The 14,295-nt window shown below is 37.9% G+C and overlaps 1 protein-coding gene across 6 annotated transcripts in view; it reads right to left on the bottom strand.

The window, feature by feature from the left end:
- larp4b (La ribonucleoprotein 4B) overlaps positions 1-14,295 on the bottom strand; it is an 87,675-nt gene that overhangs the window by 48,077 nt on the left and 25,303 nt on the right. For 4 of the 6 annotated variants that reach the window (XM_088643796.1, XM_088643793.1, XM_088643795.1 and 1 more), the window contains one exon: positions 11,372-11,505. In XM_088643796.1, coding sequence (XP_088499922.1) covers positions 11,372-11,452 — 81 coding nt within the window. In that variant the 5' untranslated portion in view covers positions 11,453-11,505. Of the gene's footprint in view, positions 1-4,772; positions 8,452-11,371; positions 11,506-14,295 lie in introns of those variants that run through there. The other 2 variants (XM_088643792.1, XM_088643791.1) reach the window with 2 other exon arrangements.

The following is a 14,295-nucleotide window of genomic DNA, read 5'->3' as shown; positions in this document are numbered from 1 at the left end:
TGACAGAAACTTACTGCTGTCGATTTGGCACGTCTTAAGGTAAGAGGTCCTGAAACAGTTTTAAAAAGTTTTCACTTTCAGCAAGTGTGCAATAGATCATTGATAATGTGAAGGGTTTTAAATTTGGAAGATCAACAAGAGAAATTGTTGCGACTGCCTGCAAATATCTGAACAATGTATTATTTTTGTATACTTTATTGTTGATCTCAAGACTTACAATAATTGCTTTTTCTCATGCATTAGTAAAATACAAGAAGGTGGGGAAGACATATAGAAAATCATAACAGTTGAATTACTTTTCATACAAATTTTCAACAATCACATTTAATCTAACAAATTAACTTTTTTGCTACTTCTTCAAGAAGCTTCATAACTTCGCAAGACCACAAATAGGTATATGATGTATTGTCACTTTAAGAAAACCTTACATCGACTGTGGAAAGAACGCTCACGGTCGTAATCTTAAACGGCAATTGACCTATTGTGCTTCATAGACAGCTCGCCTGAAATAAATGCCTTGAAAAAAATTTACCTCTGAAAAAAACATGGTGTGGTCACTGTTCCCTAACGGTTTTCTGACCTCTATTCCCCCACCTCACCCTCATTGAAAATTAGATCAATAAAAGCACTACCTCTGTTGATTTTTCTGAAGGCCAAGGTGACAGCATGTTTTGATTTTAACACTAGTCCTTTTGTTCAAGACATTCCAAACTTCTGACAGACATTTGGCTGATTGAAGGACAAGTACTTAATAAATCAATTTTAAACATCAAACACAAAGTTTTAAATATTCCAAGTGTTCCATAAACTCCAAATGGATATTCACAGTCTGCAGGCTAATGAAACACACAGCCTTAATTAAAAATACATCAGTAGGCGCCTTACACACCATTGGAGACACAAGAAGCCATGGTTTTTAAAAAAACAGAAATATCTGCTTTCTATCCTGTTCTATGAAGTATATAAAACTTTATTTTTTAGACATAAATAGGTAAAGTAAAGCATGTCAGCCATGTCACCACCGTTCTTAGACACTAAACATTAAAAATTTATACAAACTGTAAAAGCCAATATCCAGATTTTTTTTCACGAAAAAAAGAGCTGAGATCCTTGGATGAATTACCTGGTCAATGGGCTAGATGTCCACGTCTTGTTTGCAACATCTCTTATGTTCTTAAAAAGACATTTCTGGAAATGTTAAGGATGAATAGTGTGGTCCTCTCTACCTAAAAGACCTGCAGTAAGGGATTGTGCGCCATTCTGAATTAAGATAGATAAGATCACTTTATTGGCCATATACAATGTCTTGCATTAGAAATTTGTCTTTTTGCACACCCCAACTTGCGCTCTATGAGAAACACAGACAGGGGGAGAAGCTTGGGGTCAGAGCGCAGGGACAGCCATTTATACGGCACCCCTGGAGCAGTAGGGCTTAAGGGCCTTGCTCAGGGGCTCAACGGAGTAGGATTCCTCTGCTGGCTGCAGGATATGAACCGGCAACCTTCTAGCCACAGGCGTAGATCCTGAGCCACAGTGCCACCACACCACCCCCATTTGCAGCTCCCCATGTGAATCTTGGCAAGCTGTGCATCCTCATTACAAGATACCATACACTGGGTAATAGAGCTTTGTACACACCCTACAAGTAACTATATTAACGAAGACTTCAGCCAAGAATGTAAGAGTATTTCCATCTTCAAAAGTCACTGAAAAACTTCAAGTTAGCATTTCGTAACCTAATACAGAAAATCAAATTATCTGCGTCTCAACATGTTCTATGTACTGTTGATTGTGCCTTCACTGTAAACTGTTTTTAGATGCTTTGATATTAAAGGTGCTATAAATATATTAAAGTTTTCAGAAGGTTACTGCTGGGTTTAATTCAAATAATAATAACGTGTGTACGTCAGCAATATGGACAGATGTAAAGCCTTCGGAAAATTGTTTAATTCATGGCAGTTTAAGTAAAGAGATGACATGATACATGCCAACCCAAAAGCCATGTGACAGAGAAAAAAAATAGAACTAAGTTAAAATTAAAACATCCTGCAGGGGATTTTGTACGCAGAGGGAACCGTTGTTTTGGTACTTGGTTAATAATATTCTGAAATATTAATAAAATAATGCTCACGGACTGTTGTGTTTCACTAATGCTGGGAAATCACCAAAAACACATATATCAAATTATACTTCAAAACACCTAGCAATTTAAATACGCATGTGGTATGGCATGATAAGCTAAACCTTCCATATTCAAAAAGAATTACACAACTATTTAAATGAGAGTATGAGAAAGTGAAAATATCTTAATGCAGCGATGTCCTGTCCTGATGTGTCTGAATGTTTTCTCAGTCTCTGTCTCTCAAAGTAGCAGTAACTGAAGAGACGGGCAATGATGTTAAAATGATCCCATCAAACCAGCCATGATCTGTTTTGGTCATTAAGAGACGGGTTGGAATTAAAGTCTTGTCTTTAGGATGAGTACTGAAAACTGAGTTCCTACACAACTAAAACCTTAAAACCTTAAATGTAGTTTTACAGTGATAAACTTGTTCTTGGTGAAATTACAATGTTTAAGGAAAATCCCACCCTCTCAGAAAGGATCAAGTCTACAGCTACACACAGCAATATGTTGCCCTGAACATAGGACAAATCCTGTTTGATGTCAAACAGTTTGTAGAGAGTTACATAAAATGGGTTTTCAGCAGCAGGTCCAACACACCAGATTAAAGAACATGAAATTTCATCTCTAAAAGCACCTTGAGCGCATGAGAAAAAATTCAAACAATAGAATTAGGCTGCACATGTTGAGTTATGTTTCACTCTTCTTGCAATAAATATAAAGACTTGGGTGTGGCAGTGCTATCTCAAAACACAGGGATAAATTCTCACTAAATACCTCATCTGACAAGACCCCCATGTAAACAAATTTCTGAAATTCAACAGATTTCTGACCAAAACAATATTTTAACTAAAAATGGTTGAAAAGGGTTTGTTCCGTGTGCTTTCATTTTCTGAATGTCATCTCCATAGGAGCTTTAACAATCTCACACCTGCTGCATTTAAAACAAAAAACACACACAGAAGAGTAATGGCTTATTTGGATGAAATTTAGCACAGAAAATTGTTATATTGTTCAATATGTTGAGATGTAAATCCTATTTTAAATCAAGACTCCTCTCATTGCAAGTTAATTCACCCTTCTATGTTGTCAGTTTTAATGAAAGTTTTTTCACTTTTTCCCCTACACTCAGAAGAACATGTTAAAATTGAGCTGACTGGCCTAAATTCTCCATTACAGAAGTCCAGATTCATAATGACATTCATAAACCAATTTACTCCTATTTTAGAGATTTTTGAATCATAAGATCTAGCAAATCAGATCACAAATATTTTTCTACAGTGAAACTAAATACAGATTCAGTACCTTCTCAGAAAAAAAAATGCTCACTTTGAAAAATAAGATTCTACAACAAAACCCACATGTCTTGTTAGCACATGAAGGGGTTACAGATGAAGGCAGATAAACAGGTGGTCTTAGTCTCCAGCCCTAACAAGAGTGGTGGCAATAAACACACATCAAGTAATGTCATGTACTGTCTCACAGCTTTAAGTGCCTTGGGGCAACCTTGTTGTGAGAGGCGCTATATAAAAATAAATTGAACTGAATTTCCAAAGCACATAAAAACCTGGTCCTACACATTATACGTGGGCATTCAATCTTTGATGATCGTTCAACCATTACTTGAATCAGCTTTACTTTTGACTCCACTGCAACCGCAGATAACTTCCATTTTGGTGTCTGAAATCTCTTTGCATATCGGAAAAAAACATTTAAAAAAATATTTTGTAAAATAAATCTACACCATTCACAAAGGAAATATCTACAATAACTGATTGCGACATGGAAAAATGCAAAATAGAAGCAGACAAAACCCTTTCCCCCCCTTTATATAAGTCACTAGTACTTATAACTTTGACTGTACCAAGGACTGCCCTCAAAATCTCTTGCGTATACTCTTAACTTCAGCTGTGCTTTGGCTTGCTTTCTGTTTTGTCTTTGTTGGTCTGGATACTTTGAACGTGTGCCAGTGCAGAAGAAGCAAGAGGCTACTGGCACCCCTCAGAAAGGACAATGATCTGTCTGTGGTTCACAAGTCAGACATTTCATAAGTCATTTGAAAATGACACAGGGTAAGAGAAGAAATTAAAGGAAAATGAAGGAACCTAAAAAAACCTAAGTTTAGTTTGTTTTTTGAGGGAGTAGTAACAACTCTTTCATTACAGATATAAGACATTTATGTAGGTCAACCAGAAATTATAAACAGACTTTACATAACTTGCCTTAGTTTTCTTAGTCACATTACAGACTGCAGGATTTGGGATATTTGGGACTCTAGTTTGAAAACATTTTGACAAGCTCATGCTCAGACTGGGTACTGACTGGTCTTGGATGGGGTATGCTTAAAATATAGGCCCAATCATAATTCAATCTATACTACATGTAGGTAGGCATTTTATAAAGACCATATCGTAATGTTGGCAATTTTAAAAAAGTGTAAAAGTCTAAAAACTGACCTTCAACAGACCAAAAGCTCTCACTTCAAGGTTTGAAAAATCTAAACTGTAGACAGGAGTAAGCTGATCACCATCTGACTGATAAAAAGCTAAACCTATTACTTTGAAGAACAATCAAAATGCAACAAGAAAAAAGTGGTATGTAGGCAAAAACCACAACTTTGTAAAATATATATATAAAATTAAATACTCACAAGTTCACTGCAGTCGTGCTGCCAATCCCACAAACATGAACTGTCAGAAACCATTAGACTATAAGGATAAGCAGCCATGAAAGCTACAGCAGCCTGTAAATCTTGTGGTGCAACAAATGCCTGGGGTTTGGCCATCTGCAGCAGGTTGCTCTCTATAGCAATATCGGAGTAATTTATATTCCATATGGTATCCACTGGACATTCTGGGGATCCTTCTTCAGAAAACCGATGCTGTAGCTCCTCATGCTGCGACAGATCCTCCAACCACGGCAGAAAATCCTTTGAAACCCCCTTTTCTTGCTTTTCTTTACCGTTTTCTGAAAAGTCTGACACCACATTTAGCATGCCATCGTTTCCGTCACCTTTGGGTATGTGACTTCTATCCTGATGCTCTTCCGTTTCTGTGTTCTCAAGAGAGTCCTTTTCAGTAAACGGATGCATTTCGTAAGAAGGCGTGGAGGCATACAAATCTATCTGATCGGGATCCACATTTAAAGCACTTTGGATAATGTCCTTTTCAGCACTTGCCACCAAATTATGGCTACAGATTTCATTAACCGTGTCCTTTGAATCATATGATTTCGAAGTTCTCCTACCACCGTTACTTATTATAACATCACTTGCAAATTGTTGTGTGACAGCTCTCATATCTGTATCAGACATCACGAGTCCGGTTTCATCTCTCCCATGTGCTTCACTCCGTTGTTCCAGCTGTTGATCAGCTAGGACAGTTCCCTGGTAATTATGCAATTCAAGAACTGTATCGTTACAAATTCCCACTTGGTCTTTTATTTTAAAGCCTGTTGATGACCAGTCCTCTGGCAAACGATGCAGCTGTATTTCTTTAAAATCCTCTGCTACTCCAGCCTCTTGCTTGTCACTCTCAGCATCTCGTACTTCACAGACTCCTTGTTTGCATTCAGCAGACGAGCATAATGTGCCATCAGAAGGCTCACACTGATCAGAATCTACAGCACAGAAGCCATGATCTGGCCAGCTGTTTTTCCGAGATGCACACTTGCAGTTTTCCAGCACTGCAGGCCATTTTGGCACAGGAGAGAGTGCATGGCATTTGTTATTCAAGTCCCTGTTGTCATTTAACGTATTGCCTCCATTATGAGCTATAAAAGCAGCTTCAGAGTCCTTCTGGCAGATTTCCGTGTCATGTTTCATTATCAAGTCACTCTGCTGCATCACAGATTCAGTAGATTCTTGCGTATCCTTCGCTGCGTGTACAGAGTCAAATGCTGTGTCTAAATCATCTCCACTTAAATGAAGCAAACATGTATCCCATAATCCAGTCTTGCTATAATGTAATACCCTCCTACTCACATCTGACCTTGCTGCTATAGAAACTGAGCTGACATCACTGTCTGTGTCAAATGCTTCAGACTGTTTAAGGCATATTTTACCTTTATCATCTAAATGCTCCCATGTTGCTAACGGGTAAGATTCAGATCTTTTTTCCATTATTCTTCTGCTGCTAATATCAGGGAGGACCAATTCAGTGGCTGCCTGATAGCTATTCTCACTATTGCAGTCAGCTGGTAAAGCCCCATTTTTATTTCCTTTATTTTCACCATTGTGACAGAGATCCTTCTGAGTATTAGAGATCAGGTGTTGATTCACGTCATCAGCGAGACTGTCTGAATTATCATACAGATCATATTTTAGCCTGCTCCCCTCAGATTCCGAAGCCTCTTGTCCTGTGTGGGCTTGGTTACTTAAGCCATCTGTTTCTTCTGTCTGGCCCGGAGTTAAAACACTTGATGCACAAGTTGTGGCACTGAAAGGTATTTTTAATGCCTGCTCTTCACAAGTCACTTTTACCATCTCCTTTGGATATGTGGAGCAGTCTGCAGCCAATATGTCCGTATCATTATTCTCCTGCCCAGACCAATCAAGACCAGGTCTTTTATCCCCAGTTTCAGACTGAACTGACTGGATATTGTGCATATTTAAGAGAGCTCTTACTTTTGCCCTTGTATCACAGAACTTGCACATGCCTGTGGTTTCTTGTGAACTTAAAGCCCAAGATTTGATGTCATAACTACATAAACACGTAGTACATTTCAGCTTGGAGGGACTGCCATGTGGCACGTTAACTTGTGCATCAGTCGTTCCCATAGACTCATGAAGAAATGTCCCCAACATGTCGGGCCCAGAGTCGCCAAGTTTCTCCGCTGTATTAAGGCTATAACAGGTTTCTGCACTCCCGACTTTCCCATTAATAACCACACAATCTGGTCCATTACACCCTGGGCCAAGGAGATCCACATTATCAGACAAAGGAGCCGTCAAACTCGGAGATGCGTCTTTTTCGTTCTTTGCCTTTTCAGAGAAGGTCAGACTGTAACGGCTCTGGTTTTCGCCGTCTGCACTCGTCAAGGCCTGTGGACCTGTTACACGTGTGGTCCCAAAATTCGTCTGCACATCCTGGTTAAAAAGGTCCTCTCGTATAGGCTTGTTTTCCAATGAGCTCGGCACGTGTTGGTGCACTCCATTTTCTAGTGAAATCTCAGGCTGCTGTGACTCCAAAGCAGCTGTTGTTTTCACAGGCTGCAGTGTTGAAATTCCATCTTCCATAGTTGGAGACCACACCACATTCCACATTCCCTTTTCTGCAGCTGATGAATGATTTAAGTCTACTGCAATCCCTTCCCGCGTGGCAAAAGGTGATCCCCACTCATGTTCTAAATCAGCTATGTCTATTGGACAGATATTATAGAAAGTCTGGGTCCTCGTTTTAAAACTGTGCCCCTCATTTGAAGTGAAACACGAACTGTGTTCTTGCAGACAAGTTTCATTCCTCAGACTTAAAGTGTCTTTATTTCCTGGTTGAAATGGTGTTTCATCCACTAGTCCCTTGGTTTCCTCTTTCAAAATATAAGTACTTTCTTCTAAAGTATTTCTGTTTTTCAGACATTTCTCTCTTATGGCAGCTTTTTCAATGTCTGAGGTTACACAGTTCTCAAGGCAAGAAAAGTCCTTGGCCATTTTTTTCTGTGTGAAGTGAACCGGGTTTTCTGAATGCATTTCTGTTACAGAATTAATAACGTAGCTCTTTTCTTCAGATTCCTCCGTGCGACTTGCAAGCACTCCTTGCACAGAAGTTTCCCTTATCATATCTTCTGAGATAATCTTATCCTCAGCCCCATTAATTGTTCCTGCAAATATTCCAATAGAGCGATTTTGAAAACCGATGTCCCTTTGGCTCATGTCTGTTTTTCCGTCACCTTCTTCACTGTTTGTACACTTTTGAGAAAGTGGTTTATTAATAGGCGGATGCTGAGTCCCGTGATTGGGAATGGGACAAGTCCAAAATAAATTTTCACTAGGCACATGCTCCAAGCTGCTCTTTTTAGCTGATGGGTCAGTTGCGAAACTGCAATCTCTCCTGTTACTTTTGTCCACATGTTCAAGGAGGTCCTCGTGTATATCCATTTCAGCTAAAACAGAGTCCGGGTTCCTCACCCCTTCCTTATTTGACTCCTCTTCAACAGTTGTCTGCAGCAGGCTTGTTCTTTCATTCGGCTGATTTGTGTTTAATTCTTTACTAAAGCAGCAACCCATGCTCAGAACAGTACTCCACTTATACCGACCGGTACTATAAGCAGTATGTTCTGCAAAGTAAATGAAACAGCCCTCTGCCTTAGAGAACACCCAGTGACCAAAATAACCCATTTATATCTGAGTGAAGAACTCAGATGCTCTTGTCACTCACAATTTAAATGCCAAACCCACAATGACCTGTAGACACAAATGCACTTGCATATTGTGTGGATGATTTCAGCAATCCTGTCTGCAACCCTCATTTCCTGGGACAGAATCTATAAGATGCGTTCCCAAAAGAACTTGAAAAATTTGGCAGGGATCAGTCAAGGATAGCCCACTCATGTTCAATATGTGATGACTGGCTTTACCATGATGGACATGTTATGTCTTTACAATACTGTTACGGGTCGGATTTTCTAAATTTTTCTATTTCACCTTAAAGTACCCCTTTACTTTTGCACAGCTGTCCCTTGTCACATCACAATGGCCACAAATTCACGTGGCCTAGCAATTTGACTAATATTTAACAATTAACAGAAGATTCTTAGCAAGGTTGTTATGTCAGCCTTCTTGAATACATAGGAAAAGTGAGCCTTGAGGCAGGATAAATAAGGGTAAACGTTCAGAATGGAATACAGGATAGACTTAAAATGCACAAAGAGGAAGACAGGAAAGCACCATGACAGACCAAATGACAAGCCACGTCCACTGAGGACACTCTAGGGTTTAGATAAGGCAGTGTTGTCTTATAGCAGTAGAAATATTTAATTCTTCTTTGTGGTATACACCAGGCTAAAATAAAGCTCTCACATCTTTAGTGATGCACTATTCAGAATAAGGAAAAATCTATGTAGGGCAGATTAATAGATGGGAAAAGGTAAGGTGTCAATATTCGAAGGTTTCCAAATATCTAAACAGAATTGTATTGAACGTTGTTTTTTCATTAATACTTGTATTTTTACCTTTGCTGTCTGTTACAATATTGTGCAGAACAACAAAGAAAACAAGTAACAGTCAGCATTACCACTACCTATTCCCCTAAAACAGGTGATTCATAACTGTTTAATTATATAATTTTATATAAGACAAGCTGGTGTCAGGACCTGATTCTATTTTAAAGAATAACCTCCCTTATTCAATTATTCACATCCTCCAACTTATTAAAACACTAATCAGAATTACTTTATCTGCATAATAACACTAGCCTTTCCTTTCTCAATGAATATAATTTAATGATTAGACCGAAATAATCTATACTCAAATTTCCTTAAGGTATTACCAAAGGAACAAGGCTGTTCTATTAAAATAATGGCAGACTTGAACAAAAGTACCAGCTCAAGGAAGCACATGCTTCCAGAAAACACATTAAGATAACTTTTCAGTACTGTTTTGTAATTTTGCAACTACAAAATAGCTTTTTCTGTGCCTTGTAGCACAGATAGGAGTGAATGTTTTCTTGACACTGCTTCATGTAGTGGTGGTGAGCAGAGAAAGAGGATGTTTATGTGATTAAGCAGTAATATTGTTCTCATATAAGAAAACATTTCATTCACAGTCAATGTTAAGCTTAATCCAGCTGTGGGCAGTGAGTGTCGAATATGAGGATACCATTTTTGCTACAGATGAATGTTTCCTAACAACATAACTCTTCCCTCTGGTTCCGAATTTCCTAATCCTCTAGTATTATGACCAGAAACACTGTGGTACAGGAGGAAATTCCACTCTGGATTTGTACAATCCTGCCTTCCTGAAGTTCCCCCTTAATTCAACTGGTGACGCAACTGTTCACTTCTTCACCTTAAGCACTATGTAGTGGGGCTGCTGGTACATAATGGCTGGCACATATTAATAAGGTGGGTGCAGGTCAGAAGTGGATAGAGAGGCCTTCTCCTATATGTAAAGTATTTTGAGATCCTTTAGAAAGAAAATGGAAGCAACATATTATGATTAACCTAAATTCCCTAAATAGGCAAACCAGAATTTAAGTATTCTTAGGATATCTCCAAAGGCAAATAAATAAAGAACTCACAAGCCAGAAAGAAAAAAACAAATCACTTTCAGTCTGTTTTGTATGTGTAAAGCAATTACATTCTCTATGTACACTAAACAATTCAAAAAACATGATGTCTAAATACATCTGTCTTTTAGCAACTCAAACTGAAGAATGAGTGTGAAAATAAAAAAAGACCAAGATAAAACCTTAGAATTATTTTGTCCTTCGGTTAAATAGGAGGAAGATAATCTTAACCTAAACATAAACACTCTAAAACTGACATTTGTCTGATTAGTTGTTCTGCAGAAACTATTTATGGGGATGTTTACTCATTACAGACATAATACAGAATTTCCTGCATATAGGTTGAAGACACTAAAAAACATTTCCATATTTACTCATTATTGAATAAAAAAGAGGAAGAAAAACATTAGGAAAGTCCATAGCTATAAGTCAAGGTACTGTAAATAATGGAAGAACTGAAGCATTTCTGTATTTTTAAAATTAGGAATTAGCACTAACTGGAGGGTTGGCACAAATTAATTCCAGTGTAAATACTGTAAATTACAGAGGTTACATTTTTAAATTGTAAAGAATTTGATGAAATTGTGAGTTTTAGAAGCATATCATAAATTGAGTTAAACTATATGCAGAAAGTATGTATGTATCTTGCAATATTAAATAAACAGAAATCATTAAATCAAGGACATCATGTTAAGGATTCCAATCCCTACAGCAAATCACTGGAAATGAGCTCCACTAAATACGTATGGGATATCCTTGACCAATCCCTATCAAAACAACTCAGTGACCGCTTTCGTAAGACTCAAAGGCTATGTGCCAGGAATAGGCTGTTATTCTACAGATTATTCTGAATGAGATCAGCAACTGCTCATCAATAATTCAGAGTCCAAACACAGCTCTGCACAATATGAAAACCAGACATATTTGGTCATATTGCTATGCAGATTGAAAACAAGCATGTTTATGCTTTTTTTTTTAAAAGAAGCTACTGATATTCTTAGTGGAAACATGAGAAAAATACACCTACCAGATGAGAACTCTCTTTTGCTTCTTGAACTTGCTGCACCTGCGGTTCAGCTACAACTTTTGTATCCTGGTCAGAAGTCATGAGCCGTCTACTTATTGGCTCCTCAGGGAGAAGTCTCTTGGTCACCAAGTAAGCTGTAAAAGAAAAAAAAACGAAAGCTAATGAAAAAAGCATACATTATGAACGTTGCTCACGGCATCTCAAATAGACCCCAAAAAAACAGTTTCCATCAGCTCATATATTGAATAAAAACTATACCATTATTAAAGCTCCCTTTCACAGCATCATGATTATATCAGTAGAGTCTTCGCACTATTGTGAGTCCAATTAATATAATTTGTTTTAAATATCCCAATATAAACTGTGCCCTTCGGCCAGTAAAGATGTATGATTCAGAAAATCCTATTTAAATGTCACAGCAGCTAGTCACCGAACCAGTTTGGCAGTCACTTGAAATCCCCATTTGCACCGGATGATATAGGGGCAATAGCTTTCATAGATCAGGTGGCATTCATTTCTTTATCATGTCTGGTACAAAGCTGCATTTTGCAATGCTCTTCTATCTATTTAGCACATTACCAATCTATCAATCTTGAAAAGGTTGCCTGTATCACCGTTTGAGTCACCACTGTGCCACGCTCACTACACGCTGAAAAAGATACCTTGTCATAACGCTGCTGTGCTCCACATCTGATTTATGCACTGCACCATCTTTTGTGAGAGAAAAAAGGTTTTTGTATGCTTAGAAGGACAATGGTACAGAGTACAGAGTCAAAAGTGTCCTGTTTAATAACAGTTTGGCATATCATGATAATAGTTCTACCTGTCTGAAACAACAGCTTCCAAGTCTTTCTGTACTTGAAATATTTCAAAACAGGTTGGAACATTTTCAAGCTCAAAATAAGGCTTAAAGAAATCAAATCAAAAGTCCAAATGCATGAAAGAAGAATTATTTTCTTAGTCCAAGTCCTAAGCAAAAAGATAACAGTACATGCCACTAAAAAAATCTGACACTCAAGACTGTCATCGGCTGCTTTAAAATATGAAATGAACTACTTTTTCCACACAAAGGAAAGGCAAAAGTCACAATGGTGACATGCTGCAAAAAGCACAAATTGTCCACTTCAATTATTTCTTCTATTTTTATTTTAAAAGAAAAGATCCTTGTGGCATATCCCGGAATGAACTTTATAACCACGATGATCAGTGTTTCTCCACTAGGGATTTGTAGAGCCTAACCTTGTGATCTATGAGTTCCAGTCCTTATCTGAACCACTTGGGAATACTTTCTTGATCAATATTTTATCTTCATTAAACACTTTTGAATCATTGTGTTCATACTCCATGACCATAACAAAATACAACCCCTTGTAAAACTGTGTGGAAAGTACTGGGAACTCCACACTGCAAATACTGCAATTCACTATTGTTTAGGTAAACAGAGTACCTTCTGATTCTAAAGTGGAAATTATGAAACATTTTAAACACCATTAAAATATCAGAGAGACTAAAAAACTGAACAACAATGTTAAAAGATTGAAAGCTGGGAATACACAAATCAAGCACTCCCTCAATCAAACTATTTTAAATCTCACAATGACCACTGCTAAATGTATAATAAAGAACTAAATATAGACAAATCTCTGAAAATATGGAAAGAACAATTTCCTTGTCCTTATATATAATTTCCCTGTACTTATACAGTGCTAATTAATGTATGAGGCAGCATAAAGGATGTAGTGCTTAACAGCCTTCACTACCTGCCTCTGTGAAACCTGTATGTTCTCTGAATGTCAATTTCTGCAATGTATTCTGGTTTCCTCCCCCCTTTCAAAGACATCCAAAAGTTATGACTGACCGCCTACTTCCATTACTATGCTGTGACCACAAGGGGAAGCTGAGCTCCACTCTACAAATCCTAGTAACGGGTCTACAAGGAAGGGTAGTTTACTTGACACCATTCACCATACCTCCAAAAGTACTTTGCATAACCCTTTAGTTTAACTGTTCCATTATATGCGATTTAAGCCACTGCACTTGCCAATGAATGAAAATGCCACCTAACATGAAACAGAACAGGAACATGAAAAGTCTATAGCACCTTATCGAAGAAAATCTTGACCTTTGCAAAAAGTCCAGAATGTTCCCTCAGAAAAGTAAATAGGCTCCAAAAGCCATTAAACAGATCCTAATGAGGTGCCATTTTGTAATCAGAAAAAATTAACATAGTGCTCAAATATGTTCTTTAATGCAACCAATTTACAGTCAATCGCACACTGGAAAAGACAATTCTGTAAGAACAAATGATGCTGGAATTAAGTTGGAGTTAATTACACAACCATTTTCAGTCTTAATGAAAAATTCAAAACATTCCCCAAAAAAACAAAGAAAATCAATATCTTTTAACAGAAATGTAGCATATCTTATGTACCTTGACTGTTTTTCAGCATTGCTTGTACGGCATTATTCTTAAGTGGGCAGAAACGCATGCTTTCTCTCTCATTTTCTTTTTCCGTTCTCATTTACACACAGGGAATGTTTTCGTTTAAGCTGATTTATCACAGCTTTGCATAAATCTTGCATCTAACCATCCTCTTAGTAATTTTCAGAATGTTTCCACACTCCTCCCATTATTTTGCCCCTTGGTGCTGTGGTTCACATATAAACGCTTGAATTCAACACTTTGACACTAGCGGCCAAGATGGAATCACTTAATTGTGCACTTTGCTACCAGGGCTGTGGCATCAGCCCAGCCTAGCGTCTGGAACTCTGAAGGAAGGATGCATTACCAGTCTTCGACAAAGTCGATCAGCTCACACCTGGATGATGGAGCTGGAAAACACAATTTCAGGCGTTGCTCAAGAATATCCCGTAAATCCTTGATTGAGTTTACATTTGGTCACCGAGACTTATGGATAATATCA

This window comes from Lepisosteus platostomus, chromosome 8, assembly GCF_059453375.1.
Source record: "Lepisosteus platostomus isolate fLepPlt1 chromosome 8, fLepPlt1.hap1, whole genome shotgun sequence".
In the NCBI taxonomy this organism is placed as follows: Eukaryota; Metazoa; Chordata; class Actinopteri; order Semionotiformes; family Lepisosteidae; genus Lepisosteus; species Lepisosteus platostomus.
This window is presented reverse-complemented; position numbering and strand designations above follow the sequence as displayed.